Source organism: Chaetodon trifascialis, chromosome 1 (genome assembly GCF_039877785.1).
Source record: "Chaetodon trifascialis isolate fChaTrf1 chromosome 1, fChaTrf1.hap1, whole genome shotgun sequence".
Lineage (NCBI taxonomy): Eukaryota > Metazoa > Chordata > Actinopteri > Chaetodontiformes > Chaetodontidae > Chaetodon > Chaetodon trifascialis.
In genome coordinates, this window is record NC_092056.1 from 19,763,970 (window position 1) to 19,782,950 (window position 18,981).

The following is an 18,981-nucleotide window of genomic DNA, read 5'->3' on the forward strand; positions in this document are numbered from 1 at the left end:
CCTATTAGCCTGAGAAATCAGCCACAGACTCCACATCCATCCCGGACACAAAGGTCTGACCTGCACGCGCTCACACAGGGCTGCCGCAAACAAATAGGCGCACCCACCACACGTGTCTATCAGTATTAGTTCACATTTTATACACAATTAGCCCTCAACAGCACGCAGCGTCCTGTGGGGCCACTTTCCTCCTATCTCTGCGCGGTCACGATGAATCCGCGTGCACGATATGTCGGCTGCATGCTGCAGGCGACCAGCTGCAATCAGCGGAACAACGAAGTGCTGCAGTGTGCGGAGCCGGTGGAGCCGCGGAGCGCCGAGCCGCTCCTTACTCAACAACTAAGGTAAGGCAATGGCAATGGTAACGTTTGAAAGGGACTAGGTGGTTCATTGAATCCACTCTTGTCGTAAAACCAGTCAAACCTCAGCTATAAACGCACTGAATGAAACAGCGCGCTGCTGGGCTGAAGACGCCGCGGTGACACGCGCAGCTCCCATGATTGATAACCGCTCTCTCGTTGAGATCCTGGCGTGTCACCGTGGGTGATTGTTGCTTCAGCGCAGTGAAGATGCCTCACCGAAGCCTGCCTTTTCATAGGTTTGTGCTTTCTAATACGAGCCAAGCTCTCGTGAAAACAGCGCTAACGTTAAGGGCTGTGACCCGTAACGTAACCCGGGGGACGGTTAACATTACAGATTTAATTTAACGTTGTCATTTTAACGTCAGCGCGAGCTAACTGAGCTACCCGTGCCTTCACGCGAGTTAGCTCGTCTCTAACGGTCGGCTAAGAGCAGTTTGACGCAGGTGTTAATTGAAACTCGATAAATGAACACCTTCGTTTGTCCTTTTCTTTCGATAGCACGCCACCTGAGCTTATTTCTAAAGTTTCCCGTGTGGTCAGCCATAAAGAGACCGAGTCGCAGAGTGTGAAACATCGCGGGGGAACGCTACTGTTGCCCGGCCAACCTCACACAAACATGAGAGCGTCTGATCAGCAGCGCTCACATGAACGGCGTGAAAGCTGCTCAGCTCGATGCTGTGCTTCGCTTTCAACACGTTTTCTGTAGTCTGCAACCTAAACTGTGAGTGACCCCGCCGACACAACGCTTAAAGGTGAAGATAATGTGCGGGTCCGTTTAATGCTCAAAGGCAGTTTTGTGTTGTAAAGCGTGCTAAGACACAGTCCACCTACAATTAATGAGCTGCTGTAGATTTCATTAGATATTTCTATCCTGACTTGTCTGATCAGCCACACCCTTGTTTCTATACAATACCAGTTGCAGTACAACTTTATTCTAGGCAAGCCCACTCTGCTTGTTTGACCATTAGGCCTTTCTTTGTGTGTTTAAACCTGCAGGACCTGCTTGATGGATGCACTCCAAGGTGGCAGTTGAATGTGAAAGACAGGATTTTGCATCTTGCAGATATTGAACGCTGGCCTCAGGTGTTCCCTGAAACAACACTGGAAATTGAGCGAGAGGAGGCAAATAGAGGGTAAGAGTGTGGAAGAAGGAGACGTGCAGCAACCCAGAGGAGACCTCCATCAGGCGGCTGATGGAGGAGCTGTTATCTGAGAGACACGCTGAGGATGGAGCAAGGGGAATCTGTCCTTGACCGGGGCATTGCCAGGAGGTGGAGAGAAACCATATAATTTTTTTTTTTTTTTTAATGAGGAACACTCCGGATCAGTGCATTGAAAAGAACGTCCTGAGACACTGTACAAGAAAAGCAAATACCACAATGGCTTGTGAATTTGAAGACTGACACAAAGAGTGGCTGCATTCATGGCCTGCAGATGAGCGGGGACCCCACCACATGTGTGCACTTCAGGGTACATAATACATAGCTGCCTGGTGGATTTCTTGCTTTTACCTCCCCTGCTGACGTTAAAAATGGACTCAGCTGCCTCTAATGTTAAGAAGCTTTAAAAACAATTCCTGCGTGTCTTGATAGAATCATTAGTCTGAGCCACTGTTGAACATGTTTGACAATAAGATGCAAGCACCTGTGGGAAGAGGGTGTTTTAAAGACTGGTTTTCAAAAACAACCTACTACAGGCAGCGAGTTCCTGTCTGTTTTTCCTTTCGCCTCATCCCAATCTTCCTACTCCTTTTCTCCCTGGTTGGACCTGCCCTTTCCATTCATATGGGGTCCATTGAGAGCCACAGCGAGTTTAGCTGTGAGCCCATCAGACTGAGAATGTGCCAGGATCTGCCTTACAACACCACCTTTATGCCCAATCTACTGAATCACTACGACCAGCAAACTGCTGCGCTTGCCATGGAGGTAGGTTGTTTGTGTGTGTCATTCAGGTGGTGCGTGCTTTGTCTGTGTGCGTGTGTGTATGTTTGTGTCACTGCACATGGGGAAATGTGATAGCCGTGAATGAGACGGAGGTGGAATTACACATTGTTTGTTGTATGTTGCAGTTTTCTCGATTTTATTGTGGTGAGTTTTAAAATTGTGACAGGAATCAAACATTAAGTCACCATTTAAAGCAAACGCACAGATCTTTGTCTTGGTGATGAGGTGCAGAAATTGTAAACTACAAAGCGACAGTCTGCAGCGGTTCACACTGTAGTGTCACGCACCAGCTGAGGACAAAAGGACTTCACATACGCTGTAAAGAGACAGTGTAAGAGACATGGGTGGCTCAGACATTATAGTAAAGCAAATATCACAACAAATATTGTTGCCTCAGGTCAAAAGATATTACACTCTTGTTAGTATAGTTTGAATTAATTTACAGTAGGCAAATTTATGCTTTTATAGTATGTGCTTAATCACGGCAGTGTTGTAATTTGAACTCTGTGTTAATAACTATAATCAGTTCATAGACTCAGATATTTTTGCAACCTCTCCAAACACAACACTACACAAGCTATCAACCAGCAAATCGCTCCTATCTTTTGTCCCCACAGTCAGGGCCGTCGCAGGGGGTGTTCGAGGCCCTGTGCGAACTTGAAATGTGGGGTCCTGCTCTTTGACATGGATGCGCAATTGCACATAAATAACAGTCACACGGACACAGCTATTCTAGTTCTGCTGCACGCATAATCCCGCTGCAATACGTTTTTATCAAGTAGAATAATACAGCATAATCATACACGTAGTCTCAGCTATGACTTTTTGCTATTTATTTCAAAGGGGGGAAAAATCAACTGTACAACGAGTGGCTTTACATCAAGTCAGGGCAGTCACTTTATTCTTGGCATCTTGACATTTTAAAGAAGTAGGTTAGGACACTTTTCATTCATAATATACGTTCATTTTCATTACAACTATACACAATATATTTACTGCACTGTAACTAACCAATAAGACAGACTCACCATGCATAAATTGCACAGAAACTGATCATGTCAGAGTCACTTTCCTTGCCTTCATGGCCGCAACCTCAGCAATAAGATCTTTATAATCCAGTTTGGACGCAACATCCTTTTCAACTGATAGCAGGGCAAGCCTGCACAGTCTGTCCTGTGATGTGGAGGTGCGCAAATATTTTTTAAATTAGTTTCAACTTTTAAAAGCTTTGCTCGCCTAATGCCACCGTTACTGGAAAAGTCAATAGGATCCTGAGCACAGTCTCACAGTTAGGGAAAGTTCCTTCAGTCCCTTTGAGGTAACGAGGTGTTTTAAGTGCTGTAGTTATTTCCTCCGGGATTATCTCTCCAAGTATCCTCAACTCCGCAAAGAGGTCCGGTGCATTTATATCCTGAGATTTGGACGTGCTCAGAGCATCACCCAGTCTTGTGCACTGTCTTTGCAGGTCAGTCTCCATTTCACACAGTTTGGTCAGATCAAAAAGAAGTCCAAACACGTTGCCAAACTCCTGCATTTGTTTAAAACGGGTATGGAGAGCAGTGAGGGCCTGGTCCACTATCACATAGGCCTAATGACATAGCGACAATGAAAAACCTGCTTAATTTGTTAGATTTGTTTTTTATTTATTTGTTTGTTTTTAATGTGACCTTGACAGAGGCAGACAAAATCATATATTAGTAATGTATTTATTAAAAAATAAATAAATTTAAATAAAAGAAAAACAAAACCTAGCAGGATTGCAGGCGTGAGGCCCCCTAGTGGCGCAAGGCCCTGTGCGGTTGCACAGTTCGCACAGTCCATGCGATGGCTCTGCCCAGAGTACATGGAGGTGGTTTTCACAGAAACAAGCAGAGGCCTTGTTTTACATCAAGAGAGAAACCGGTTGCTTTTTCTCTTTTAAAAAAAAACCTTGCCCCAAAACACATAATCTGTAGACTATAGTAGAACAAATTGGATACATGAAGCCACACTTGGGTGTGAAGCGGCTTTCACACAAGCACAGAATATCAAGGAGTTAACAGGAGCGGTGACTCAGTTGAGAGAAGTTGATAGTCGAGCTCCTCTCCTCATGTTACAGCTCCATCTTCTCACTACATGTTACTGTTCCATGTAGACACAGATGAATGCCTGTGGACTCACTCAGGCACTCATGACCTTTCTTGTGTGTGAACAGTTGCTGACGGACAGGAAGTGCTATCTGTGCAGCAGCAGTGGAAGAAACTTTAAAACAGAAAGCAGTTAGGGGATTTAGTGTCTGATACTCCCAGAGAAATATTTTTTAGTTTGATGGTTTTAACCAAAAATGGGGGGAAGTGCTGTGTTGCACACTGTCAGAGTGAAATAGTAGACGTTCACTATCCATCTATATCATGTTACCTCTCTTTTCCTTTGTTACTCCCTGGAGAGGGAGACAGAGCACAGCCAAGGTGTTGCTCAATAACTGCACCATAATTACCTGTTTGCAGCAAGTATTTGTGACTATCAAAGCCTACGTGTTGCACTGTATTCAGGATTTGGACATGTTTGGGTGTCTTAGTTGTGCAGTACAAAACTACTGTACGACTACCTTGTAATTTCCTATAAAAGACGATAATTTATTCCAAACAAACAGTAAACACAAAGGCATCTTTATAGGGATACAGCATGGCTTGTTTTAGCGGGAAAGTCGGGTTGAGTCGTTTTAATCTCCAGGCGCTTGATGTTTTTGTGTGTCTTCATTCATCTGTGGTGTGATGTCTGTGGGTCTCAGTCCCACTATGCATGGTTGTCATAGTTTTACCTGTGTTTTGGCGACCTTGTATAAACTGTGGTTTATACTCTGCAGAAGAGGGGAGGATAACAAATACAGCTAGTTGAATTAAATGTGCCTCCAGCTGTTTGTAGTTGGCATATTAAATTAACCCTGTTTAAAAGCAGATGAATTTGGACCAGGCCAATGTTGGCTGTGCACATTGCATGTTTAATCTAGGGGGATTTTTTTTTTCATTCATTTAATGTTGAAGTAACATTTTCCAATGTCAAAACCAGATGAATGTCAGCCCAAAGATCAAGCTAAAATTATCTATGCTGCTCTGAATATTTAATCACAGAAAAGGGAACATTTTCTTTTCGAAATACACAGTGCAGGAGACTGTTGGGACCACTCCTGACAGATGCTTATTTCCCCTTCAGAAAGTAGATGAATTAAGAAAACTGTGTTGACAGCCATGTATTTTGAATTTGCTCTGCATGTTTGAAATGGATGGAAACACTGGCTGAGTCATTGGATTCTCTTAGCACATTAAGGACCATGCAAATACTCAAATCAAGTCAATTCCCCAGTGTCTTGTCAAAACACGCTGTGTCAGATTGTAAGAAGCGTCTGTTGTTGAACTTGATTTGACCCAGATGAAGAGGCAGCCAAGTAACTGACACCCTCAGTCCCTCCAGTCATGGAAGAGACATCTTTCTGAAGATGGTTGAGTGGCAACATGAGCCCTGTTAGTTTTCCTGCTCTGGTCTGCTTTGACCAGGCATGGCAGTCCTGGTGGGAACTCTGGAGGAAATTTAATAATAGCTCTCATGGGACAGTGGCTGCATAATACCAACTTGTGTGTGTGTGTGTGTGTGTGTGTGTGTGTGTGTGTGTGTGTGTGTGTGTGTGTGTGTGTGTGTGTGTGTGTGTGTGTTTTCACAGATCTATACATGCATGCGTGGGTTTATGTGCAGGTATGAGAGTGCAATCTGTAACTCTGCTGGAAATAACAGCATGAAAACAAGGGTACTTTTGTAAGGATTTTATTTAGTAAATAGAAAGTAAATAGAAGAAAACAACTACTAAGTCATTGTAGTGTGCTCATGTGTAAACATTCCTCTTAATTAACATGTGTATAAGTATTTTCATTCACAAATTATATCAGGTGGGCATGTTGTAATTAGTTATAAGAAGAGCTCCCACTGGTCTGATCAAATTATGATACTGTTTAATTTGATAGCAGTGTCATTTGAACCCTGACAGCATTGGAGCTGGTCCATAGCAGCTCCGCTAACATCTGGATGCTCTTTGTAAACTAATTCAGTCTCATGAAACTGAGTTTTTGCACTCTGCTCTCTCTCTGCTGTGTTTAACAGGTGTTATTGAGGCTTGGTGAAACAGAAATACATGTTAAGAGAAGTCAAGTGACATTTGTTTGTTGGTGATCCAGCTCAACTGTTATGTTTGGGTAGTATAATGACATTATTGCTTAATACCGTACAAATGATCAGATATTTTTTATTTTTTAATAAAGATCAGCCTTGTGGAGCCAGTTCTTGTTTCAAAGCTGCCCTGCAATAGAGGACGGCTTCTGGTAAACCACAGAAGATTTTTTTTCCAAGTGACGGTTGAGATGAATGATTCAGAAACATCAATTTATGCGTGTCTGTCTGCATCTGTGTTTTGGGGGATTCTACTTGTAATAAAATGTAAAATAAACAACTGCTGCCAAATCAGCGTGACGTTTTTCAGATGCCTTATGGAAACTGGAGCCATTGTCAGCAGCTGTCGTGCTCACTTTTTTGGGTCATATCGCATGACGAATGTTTGCTCTGCCTCAGTGGCAAAGCTTTCGTGCAAAGTGGATCATTCTCGTGAGCTGTCATGTTGCTTTGAGTTTTGTTGTTCGTTGTCTTCAAGTCATAGGTTGAGACATATTCAAGCCCTGGAATCAAAAACATTTTGAAACCCTGCTGTATTTAGAAGAATGTGGAGGCGTGCCCTCACTGAGTCCTCAGTTTGAACCGACATTGGAAATATTGTTTTTCCTTTTTACATGTCAAGCTAAACCAAAAACAGATTATCCCTGAGTGTGTGTGCATGATTAACATAGTTGGGCACATTTATTCAGTGCTTGACAGGCTCAAGGTACAGAGCAGTATTTATCTTGTGCATTATTGCTCAGTCTGAGTAAGGGCTAACAGTACACTAGTACTTCCTGTGTGTGTGTGTGTCTGTGTGTGTTTGAGTGTATGAGTGACAGGGGAGGTTAACGGTGCCAGCTGTCATCTCTCACTAGTGCTAACTAGCTGCTAATCTCTCTCTCAGTCCCACAATGAAGACATTGATTCCCGCAGACCAACCGCCATCCCATCTGCCACAATAGTCAATTAAATCTGAGGAAAGAGGGTGAGAGACTGAAATATAAGAGGGGGAAAGGAAGAGAAGGGAGATAAATTTCTAATGGAAGATGGTGTGACAAGTGAAATTATTTCTTTTGGATTGTGTGTGTGTGCGTGTGCATGCTTTTGTGTCTGCGTGTCACTTAGGAATATGGCATGTACTGTCCATCTGCCACAGCATGTTATGGTTCCCAGAGGATGTGCTGTAGGCTGTGACATTGTCTGAGGTTCATGCATGTTAGACACAGAGATTTAGATGTATGACATCATTGGGATTGTGTGTCTGCAGTAAGAGACAAGAACTGATCACATGGGCCGAAAATAATATCACAGTATTTACGGGTATTTCTGCGGTAATGATATTCCAGGCAATATGGCAAAATGCCGAGTACAACTTGCTGGAGATTCGGTGTTGCTATACTGAGCCAGTATAGTTTTTGTGCTTGGTTTAGAACTCACAAAAGCTGTTCAGCTCTCCTCGCAGGATTTTTGGCTCCCCTCATACTCAACCCGATGCTTCTGCTTGAGGTGGTGAAATAAGTTTGTTGTATTGCCCCTTTTTGTTGTTAAAGTCTACACTTCTTAGACCTTACCACGGTATGTGTAACCAAACCCCATCCACGCAGCTGTAGTTGCTCTCCTTTTTGGAACTAACTCCTCCACCCTGGACCAATGTTACTTTGTTACTGTCAGCCATGGTTGTTGTTGCCATGTGTATGACATCATTATGTCTACAAGTCGTTATGTTGCCGTTATCACGATCTGATTCCTTTTTTTTTGGTCATATTAAAAATTATACTGATATTATCATTAACAATATGATGTGGCAGCCCCCATTCCAATTTTTTCCCTGTCAGCTCATTTGTGTTGAGTGATTATGATGGAGTTACAAAGAAAGAGAGAAAGATGGCAGGAATGAAGGAGTGTTTATGAGTGCACTGTGCCTTCAAACAAAATGCAAGACAGTTATGAGACAGAGAACAACTCATCATGTCCATTATTATCTTTGTTAAATATATAAATAAATGAATAAAAGAACTGGCCCGCTGTGCCTGAGGACTCTTGAGCCCAGATGTCCACTCGGTCAGGGAGTTTCCTTTTGAGTTCATGGCTAGATATTTTGTTTTCTGCACTCGAGTCTTATCTTGGTGTAATTTATGTGAGATAAAGGGCATTCTCTGCCATTAATGTGTACAATATCCAGGTTATTTCTCCTCAGTTAATGGGGTTAAATTGATTTTATTCAGTCATTCATATCATTGAGGCAAAGATTGATATAGTCTGGACTTTTGTTCTTCATTCTTTCCAAATCAGTTAAGTCAAAGCCCTGAATTTTCAACTTTCTTTCTTGTTTCCTCTTATTTTTTGCATATGGAAGCATCCCCATTCTTCCACATTATCATGTATGAAACTGATAATAATTCAGTTTTCTGATATTTTCCGTTCAGGTAGTGAGTTTACATGATCATTTTTTTTCATATGGCACAAAAAAAAATTAGTTTTAGAAAAACTACACAGCAGAGCGTATTCTGTGCTGACATTATACCTCATTGAGTTTGCCTGGACAATTCCAGCACAATGGAGTGAAGGAGATTATAGAGCCCCCAGTCTAATGGTCAGCTAAAGAAGGGCTCATTTGCTATACAATAGAGCCCACTGTTTGTAAAGCAAATAGACAGCAACCCTAGCTCTGAATGAAGGGAAAGAGAGCTGTCAGTCACTATGCTTACATGCCCCTTACAAAATCAGCTTTTGGGAGAAATGAAGTTTAGTCAGGGAATTTGTGAATGCATTTCCATTTACATGCACTTTGCATGCAGTAGTGAGTCCACATTTTAAAAGCAGTGCTGACAGTTTAAATGTATCAATGACATATGACACCGCACCCTGATCATTGCTTTCTTTCTTTTGCTGTTGCAGTATTCAGACTAACAGCACAGCAAGAAAACAAGTTCTGTAATAAGAGGATTTTCCTAGCTGTAGGTCTGAACTCTAAAGTCTACTGTTCAGCTATGGAAACCAGATGCTGTAGGCTGATTTATTTCAGTGTCATTTCTTCTTTAACAAGAATATACTGCTGCATGTAATTATGCTTTCTTTCATTCTACCACACTGCTGTTGGCAAAAAAACTCACTCACATGCATATAAGCTAAGAAAAAAGGCTTATCCAACAGAAAGCTATAGTCACTGTGTCTTAATCGCTCACCTTGAGGAATGAAAGCAGGTTTTTTCTTACCTACGTTTAAACGTGTTTCTCTGTGGAAATCATTAAGATTTTAGCTCACTGTAATGTGTGTGTCAATCATACTGAGAGAACAATTTAATGAAATGAACTGCGGTTAAGAAAGTGAGGATTTTGCTGAGTTTTACCGTATGAGTTGCACAGGAGAGAAGGAGGGACAAAGTGTGGAAAGAGGAAAATGTGTGGAGCAGTTGAACAGAAAGAGAATGTCAAAGAGTAAGCAAAGGGAAATACTGACAGAGTGACAGGCTGTGTAGAGTCTTTAGACCCTACTGTCTCCGGTGTTTGTGTTTCTCTCACTATGGGGTCCTGTCTTTCAAAATGAGACTGCTCTGTTCAAGAAGGGCCACCCTGGGGCCACCAGGTCCCCACAACAGAGAGAGTTTGTGCGTGCCAAATCTGGAGAGTTCGGGGCTTGTTGTGCTTAAGTGTGGTCTGTTGTGTTTTTTTCTTTTGTATGTGTGTGAATACGAAAGAGAGAATTAGCTTTTATAGAGGTGTGTGTGTGTGTGTGTGTGTGTGTGTGTGTGTGTGTGTGTGTGTGTGTGTGTGTGTGTGTGTGTGTGTGTGTGTGTGTGTGTGTGTGTGTGTGTGTGTGTGTGTGTGTGTGTGTGTTCAGTGCTTCTGAAGAGGCTGATTACTCCATTCACTCTGGCTGAGACAGACAGGTCCTCATTCAGTTTAAAAGTTCCTGTTTATTTCAGTTGAACTCTTGATTATCCTGCTTATTCCTACAGAGTCTATTGAAACTGCAAGCCCAAATGAAGCAATCATTTATTTATTCACAAAACAAAAGCACTGCCTGGTGCTGTTTTTTGGCAGACTGTTCGCATCAGCATAGCTGGAACTGCTGTTTATCCAGCTTCCCAATGCCAAGTAAAGAGAGATTTTGAGGAAAGATTGGAGAGTTTTTTTCATTGCTCAAATACTGCTCTGTAGTCCACTGTGAATATGGTGCGTGGTTTCCATGAAAATATGAAGCAGTGTGTGCCACCTGAATTCCCCAATGCACTAACATTCATCTGAGTATGCTGGGTCAACATACAGTTGTAAGCATCACCAGCATAGTTTAGATGTTACTGCAGCAAATCAAAAAACATAAAACACAATCCATCTTCTACTGTATCCTTCTTTTTTAACTTGTATGTCATCATTTTCAAATATGCGAGGGCTGCACCTAATAATGCCTTTCATTATTTACAATTCTGTCCATTATTTCCCCAGTTCATCAGTTGATTGTTATAACTAAGAAATGTCAAACAATAAGGAAAATTGCTGTCATTCTTCACTAAAGCTCAAGGTCAGTCCAAACAGTTTAAAACCAAAAGGGATATCTGAGTAACAGTGATATTAAACAGACAGAAAAAACAGCAAATAATCACATTTGGGAAGCTGGCAAATGTTTCTCATTTTGCCTTTATCAGATAGTGATGATTGGAATACAAACAGGAAAGATCTGTGACCACAAATGTTGCCATCCAAAAAATGTTTTTAATTACTAACACATTTTCTGTAAATTGCTAAGATTAGTCATAATCACATGAACAACCAATCAGTTCAGCACTAAAGTATTCATTGTTATCCTACCCTTCCATCCACCCCGCCCACATCATAGTATCTGTGATGTATTAATGACAGTGCAGGTCCTTCTTACACTTACAGATGTTTGTGTGATGTCTGACTCGGGTTGCTCTGTATCCCACCCTGTGTGTGTGACATATTGTGTGGATTGTGTGTTTTGTTTGTGTTTATCCCTGCGGTGTTCAGCTCTGATAAAACACATAAATATAGGTTATCCATGTCTTATCGTCTTAATCTGAACCCATGACCCAGCCCTGTGTGTGTGTGTGTGTGTGTGTGTGTGTGTGCGTGCGTGCGTGCGTGCGTGCGTGCGTGTGTGGTGATAGATGTTTAACCCTCACTCTTAAGCCCAACTTAACATTAACACACACACACACACATAAACATCATTGATCCCCTTCTCACGCAAAGCCACTCAACACAAGGCAGCTCTAACATTTTCAGCATACTGCAGGTCAGGGCTGGTGTGAGCATTAAGAGCTCGAGTGCTTCTAATTTTGCACTTATCAACTGTCCCAAAATAGCTTGCATATAAATGCATTGTATCTCCATAGTTTGATAAAATGGAAGAGTATGTTCACTGGTCACCGGGCGATGAGTTGCTCGTCTACATGTGGTACACTTCTGCTTGTGTACATTTCTCTCCTTTGATTTCACCCAATTAGTCCAAGTCTCTCCCTCCAACTTAAACAATCTGATAGTGATTTATGCACATTTCACCTTGAATGTACACTGTACATGGACTGTCTCATGGACATTGATGCGTCCACTCTGTGATCAACATGACTGCACATTTTATACTATCAGGATTTTTGTGGTTATTCGTTAGTGCTGGGCGGTATGACCAAAAATGTATATCACAGTATTTTTCAAAATTATAACGGTTTCACGGTATATGACGCTATTTTTTTTCTTTCATCTGGAAGACAGATGTTTTAACACAGGTATATCCAGGCACTCATTTGGGCAGAGTACCGTTATCTCGTCCAAGCATATGGAGAAACTCCTCTGTTGAAAATACTTTTTCAGCTTGCTATTGTTCGTATCCCCCATAAAAGGGCAAAATGCAAATAAAACAGTAAAATAACACCATGGGCTGCTCAGCAGAGTCCCCTGTTAGCGCTCTGCTCATTCGTGTGTAAATGAGACAGAGTGGTGAAACTAACTGTGCAGTTAGACCTGGCAATAGCTCAGCAACCGTTGGTCTGTTTTGATGATCGACAACTCTATTGACCAGTCAGAGTCAAGAGATTCGAGCGGCAGCGCCCAAATTCACCATGAAGTGGCGAAATAAAGTGGACATATGCTATCTTTGTCTTTTTGCTACAAGACATGCTTGCGGCTAAGGTGGTGGAGCAAATTGCTCGTGTTGCCGCCTCTGGCGATGACTTTAGCCTGACCAAAAAAAAAAACAAAAAAAAAAAAAACAGACACGGCTCCTTTTTTGGCACAACTTCTTCTGTGTCATCATGTTCTACTAGTTCTGCAGCTTCAATTTCTGAACTTTCAATGTCTGTCCCATCCATCTTCACCGTAAGGTAACACCAGAGCACTACAGTTTACCCTCACCATGCCCCACACATTGCCTGTTTAGAAGCGCAACATTGAACATGGTCCCGTCTGAAACAGTGTCGCGCGATGCAAAGTTCTGGACATTGTGTAATCACATACACCGGTGTGGCAGTATATTAAAAATTCATATCATAACAAAAGTATATACCGGTATTCGGTGTGAACCAGTATACCGCCCAGCCCTATTATTCGTTTTGTTAAGCTATGACAGAGGTTGAATAAACCCAGTGGGCGAAGCAGCAACATGTACTCCTTTGTCCTCCAGATGCTTGGTTTAGTGTTGTACATTGAGAAGGAGGAGATGACCAACGATGTTCAGTAACAAAGCTGATGTTTTGATTTGGATCACTGATAATCTAGATGTGTTAATTACCATCTGAGCAGGGATATCCAACAAGAAGCGTGTTCATCATATGAATTCATTTGTACAAAGTCTGTTATTCTTTGCAAACTTAACATGGACCAGTTTTGTTAAAAGAATGTAAAATGATATATTTTATTCTTTCAAATGTAATCTTTCTATATTTATCAGTTTGCAAATTCTAATGCTTGATTCATCAAATGCTGGAAATAGTGTGGTTTTGCCTGGATTTAACAGCGTACCTCTAAGTGGTAAGCAGATGGATATGCACAGACAGCTTGGATGGTGTTAGGATGTGTGGGTGTGCTATCTGTTTCAGCTCCATTGTCACACTCTTGGCTCCCCATCTACATCTCTATCATGCCATTTTGACCCTCTCTCCCACACCTCTCAGTTTCTTGTACTTTCACTTTCACACATTGTCAGTGTTCCTCCGTCTGTGAGCTTGTTTGTCATCCTTTTTTGGATGGTTTCACCCATTACAGGAGTCCTACCACTGTGTGTGTGTGCGTTCGTGTGTGCGTGCGTGCTGTGCCTTGTTATCCTCAATGAGACATATCCCTGTGAGAGCTACCACATCACCTGTTGCCATGGTAGTTAAATAGGCAGAGAAAGGAAGGGAGGAATGGAGGGAGACAGACAGGCAGGGGAGGGGAGGGAAATTGGATGATGAGTGCATGTTCTGGACTCAACCAAGGAGAGGAGGAGGAAGGACTGATAATAAAAGGGAGAGAGATGAAAAGGAGATTCATACTTGTAGCTTAGTCACTGCTCGCAAGTGCTATTTGTCTTGAAAGATAAGAAGAGAAATGGAAAGTCTGCGCAGTCTGTGATGTTGACAGACCAAGGCTGTGTAATCATGGAGAAGCATGGTGTAGTTGAATAATATAATGTCTATCCACCCACACTAATGACAAGGCATGAAGTAGAGACATACAGCAGCCTGGAGACATCAGTCCACAATTTCTGCTTTGCTCATTGCTGTCTGACAAAGGCAGACATGGCTGAACCGATTAAAGATGTAATTTCAACTAGACTGTTAAACTATCAAAGCCTGAGCTTCAGACTGAGTTGTCATTTTGTCTGACTTCATTCATTAGCCCTGACATTGTGCTCATGTTAGCTGGGTGTTTTATTTTATCTAAGGCTAACCATTAAGTATCAAGTGTTGTCAACAGGTCAGTTTCAGTTGGTCCAACAACTTGGACAGCAGGATTCATCTCATCTATGCTTATCACCATTTTCTGTAGCTATTTTACATGGCTGTAGCTACCGTAGATAATTTTATTGGCAGATGTCCCCATTCTTAATCCTGGCTTCTGAGCTCTGATTGGTCAATTGTAGTCCTAACCAGGGAAAATAGCTGTCACTGGGCCATAATACTAGACCTATGTGAATTGCTGAACAATGTCTGGAACCAAGCTAAAACTATGCACCAAAATCAGTGGATACATCAGAGCAAAAATGGATTATTAATCATTTTCTATCTATAATCCTGAGATGTAGTTGTTCAAGAGGTTCAAGAGTTTAGAGAAGCCGCAGGTCACATGATCTCTAAATCATCTTCATGTTTGCAGAGCTGGTAAATATCTAACCAGGCTGACACCTTTCTTAATGAGTTTTTCCAGAGTCAAACCTGTATGGAAGAATGAACATGTTCAAGAAAGAAAAAAACAAGCAAAGAATTACCCAAAAAAAATGACAATAATACATGGAGAAATAAGGAAAAAAACAGGAGGCAAATTATGACAAAAGAAATTAGAGCTAAAGAAAACTTTGCATGCACTTTGACAGGCTGCACTAAGATTTCCGAGCAGCAAATAGAAAATCAAAGAGTATGATGAGATAAGACTTGGAGAGATTAGAAGATGTGTGACTGAGAGGAATCCAAGCCATGAGGGCAGTGGAGGAACGTTGCACTAAGTTAAGATGTGAAGAAGAGGACAGAGGAGTGACAGAGTGTGCTGATGGTGTTGCTAAAAGGTTTTGTCAAACAAAAAATGTCAGGAGAAAAGAATAAGAGAAGTCAATGAATGCTGATGTTGAAAGGGAAAAAATGAGAAGTAGACGTGGAGGAGGAGGACGAGTGAGTGTCAGCGTAATTGCCAGGACTAAATGGGAGGCAAGGAAAATAAGAGATGAATACAGGAGAAAGAAGATAGGAGGAGAGGAGGAGGGGAAGTGAACGTGAAGGGGAATGCCATTAAAGGCTTTGTCCGGTCCTCCCGACTGAACGATGGATGGACACGGATAAACGAACAAACGAATGAAAGAGGGAGAGAGTGTGAGAGAAGGGTGCCCCTTTCTTAACTGTCTTTTCAGAGATTAGGGAGGAGAGCATTGCGGTCTGTTCAGTTCATCTATTCATGGCCAACGCCTGTCTCTCTCACGAGCGTGTGAGAGGAGAGAGGAGGCAGGCACACAGCCAGAGAAGAGACAGTGTGCGTGTATGTGTGTCTTTTTGTGTGAATTTTTCTATAAACACATTTATCGTGTGAACATTATGGAGTAAGAAAGTATAAAATGTTGCTTGAGATTAAATCTTGCCAGTAAAAGTGGAGAAGAGAGAGGCAGCAGTAAGAAAACAATGGTCTGCTTCAAGAATGAAATAGAAAATAGGAAGTGAGCTGGTGCAAGGAGAGGAAGATGGAGATGGAGGGATCATGTAATTGCTATGTGACTGTGAAGTGAAATGGTGCACTTCTCTTACACTGCAGAGAGAGAGACAGGGTGTAATTGGCTCTAATGTATGGATGCAGTGAAGAAGGAGGCAGTTAATAGTTTGAGTGCGAAGAGGAAAAATAGAAGGCTCGAGTAGCAGCAGAGAGGCAGAAGCAAATGGGAATATATTTTCTGCAGAGAGACAGAGACAAATGAAGAAATGCAGGATTAGTTGTGATAGCCAGTTGAGAGGGAATGTTGCAGTTTTATTGTAGCTTGCGAATGGAGGTAGAGCCGATATGATCTGACAGCATTAGTGCTGCAGGGCCTGACCCTCTGATCTGAGAGCGAGTTATGGTGTGAGATAGAGATGGCACAAGAGGAAGAAAAAGAGATAAGAGACCATGTGAGGGGGATGCGTCCAGATGGACTTAGGCAAGGTTCGGTGACAAAAAGCTGGAATTTTTCTCATCTAAATTGGTGCGAGATAGGTACATCAAATCTCCCGGCACATAAAAAGATCAATGTTTTATTCCTCTTTATGTGGAAGTTCAAAGCATTGAGATTGCTGTTTGATACTGAGTCAGTGCATGTCAATGTCCCATAAAAACACTTATTAGCAAAACATGCAGGCTACCAGTTTCTTACCTGACCAAAAACTTTCTGGAGTTTTAAAAACACTTTGCTTTTAATAGAGATCCAGTTGGGCTTTGTGTCAGTTTAGTGGTTCTGTGCATTATGACTGAGGGCTGAAAGCGCACTTGATTACAAACATGATGATATAAAGTCAATGAAAACCTCTGATAAACTGCATGGAGGCAAAAGACAGCATCTCTGCAAGTGGAAATCCAGGACTGGATGAGATACTGTGCATTTGATATTTTCACTCAGTTCGACAACTTTGGCCACTTGGGATATTTTGAAGCAGCCAGTGCTGCCAGTTGCTTCTGCTGTTTCTGTGGAGGCTTAGACCCAACTGCCTGTCACCTTGATCTGACCACAACACAAAGCTGGTGACACTTTCAGGAAGTGTGTGTGTGTGTGTGTGTGTGTGTGTGTGTGTGTGTGTGTGTGTGTGTGTGTGTGTGTGTGTGTGTGTGTGTGTGTGTGTGTGTGTGTGTGTGTGTGTGTGTGTGTGTGTGTGTGTGTGTGTGCGCGCGCGCGCCTGTTTCAGATTCTCACACTCTAAACACTCCTTCCGATCCATTTGACTCTCTAATCCACCGGGAAAACGTTCCTCCATTCCGCTCCAGTTTTTCTCCTTTTTTTCCTTCACACCCCTCCCCTCCATACACTTGACAATGTGTGTGCGTTTGTCAGGGTTGGCTAACTGGATTTTCTACAACCGTTCTAAGCACTAAGCCACACACATTCTCACACACACGAACATCAGCCACTGGCTAAACAGACTACTCAAACATAATACACATGTCCAAGATCTCATACATTTCTCAGTTTTGGATCTGAATCTAGATCAGTGCACCCACACTCTCTTCTTACCTCAAAGACCGTAGAAACCTTAGAGACCTTAGAAAGGTGATCAGCTGTTGGTCGTCAGTGGCTTCCAAAATTTCTGCTTTGCTCAGCAATTCCAGGGGAGGCTACCTGATGACTGTAGTTTCTGTACTGTGCAACAGTGCTCTGTTGTATTGGCACCATAAGTCCCAAACATATCCGCTAACAGGACACTTGGGGAGGAAATTCTTTTTTTATGTTGTGTGCACTGCTTTCTTCAACTTCACAGCAGTTATCTGTAACTCCTATTAACCAAAAGTGTAAATGCTTGCATTACGTGACTGTTAATCTTATGCCTCTTTGTTTCTGTGTCTTTCTTTCCGTTTTTCTTTGTTAGGTTTTTTTTTACTTGAAGTTTTTTTTTCTCCTATTTCTTTCTCTCTCCCTCCCCCTGGGTTTCTTGGGAGAGAGAGAGAGTAAAGAGAAAGAAACTTAATCCCTCTATTGAACAAGAGGTGGACCAGTCAGGGACTTTTTTCCCATTTTGTGTCAAAAAACCCACCCTGCTTCTCATTCCGAATGCTCACAAATCACACACTTGCACACGCATACACACATAAACTCATTGAAATCTTTTACTTGATTTTGAATTTGATTTTCATCCAGCATTGTCTGTTAACTGATCAAAATGTAAGTTTGTTGTTATTCTTGTTTTCCTGTCATTCTCTGGGTGCCTATTATTGCTGAGCAAATTAAAATGTTCAAGTTAATTTATCTAAAAGCGTGTTTAATTCAAAGGGTTCAAATGGCCAGTGATGGTTTAGCTAAGCTATATTTTTCACTGTACTTTTTCATTGACTTTTTTATCATGTAGTCTGAGTTTAAAAAAGTAAATAAGCCACCGCAATGGCTTGTCCTTAAAGGCAGCAGTGCCAGCCACAGCACAAAGGCATTTTTACTTTGAGACCAACCTCAACAGAGTTTCCCTTCAGGGGCTGTGGACTGATGCCGCCACATCTTTGCTGAATAAATGACAGAAAGCTACAAAATGAGGATTGCCATTTTATCTCACGAGTACGCTTTGATTTCAGCAACTGGGGCAAGCAATTTAAAAAGATATTTGGGGGGCAACTTTTGCCTCCGCCATTTGAAAGATTGAGGCATTTACAAAATGTTGGGTGCGCTTAAAAAAATAGTAATTAGTGCATAAAGTTGTTTGTTTTTTGTTTTTTTTATGTGAAATAAGCCCAGATTAAAATGCATACAGTAATCACCACCTAATGCCAACATGAATAAATAAGAAGCATCATCTGTATTCGTATAGAGAAAGGTCAGAAAGCCTCTCTGTCACAAAGCCCTGTAGGCAAACTTCTCCCTTATACATGCCACAGCCTGAAGTGTGTCACAAAATTACAGACTAGTAGCTACAAGCAGTGTCAAAAGAGCCAAAATGAGTGTAATATTCCTTCTTTATTATTACAATTCTGGAAATAACTGCTGTTGAAAATTTTAGCAATGCCTTTTTCATCCCTTAATTCAGCCCCTGCTGATGAGCATGAGCATGGATGAAATCAAATTACAGACTCGGCTCTCCAGCACTGCATCATTGCAAAAATATGTTCTAGGTTTCTAGTTGTTGAGACTTA

The 18,981-nt window shown here is 41.9% G+C and overlaps 1 protein-coding gene across 2 annotated transcripts in view; it reads left to right on the forward strand.

The window, feature by feature from the left end:
* Positions 1 to 212: 212 nt before the first annotated feature.
* Positions 213 to 18,981, forward strand: part of LOC139349333 (frizzled-3-like) — a 32,827-nt gene continuing 14,058 nt past the window's right edge. Inside the window, exons 1-2 of one of the 2 annotated variants that reach the window (XM_070990167.1) lie at positions 213 to 344; positions 1,359 to 2,287. In XM_070990167.1, the coding sequence (XP_070846268.1) occupies positions 1,982 to 2,287 (306 nt within the window). In that variant the 5' untranslated portion in view covers positions 213 to 344; positions 1,359 to 1,981. The remainder of the gene's footprint in view (positions 345 to 1,358; positions 2,288 to 18,981) is intronic. The other variant, XM_070990082.1, reaches the window with a different exon arrangement.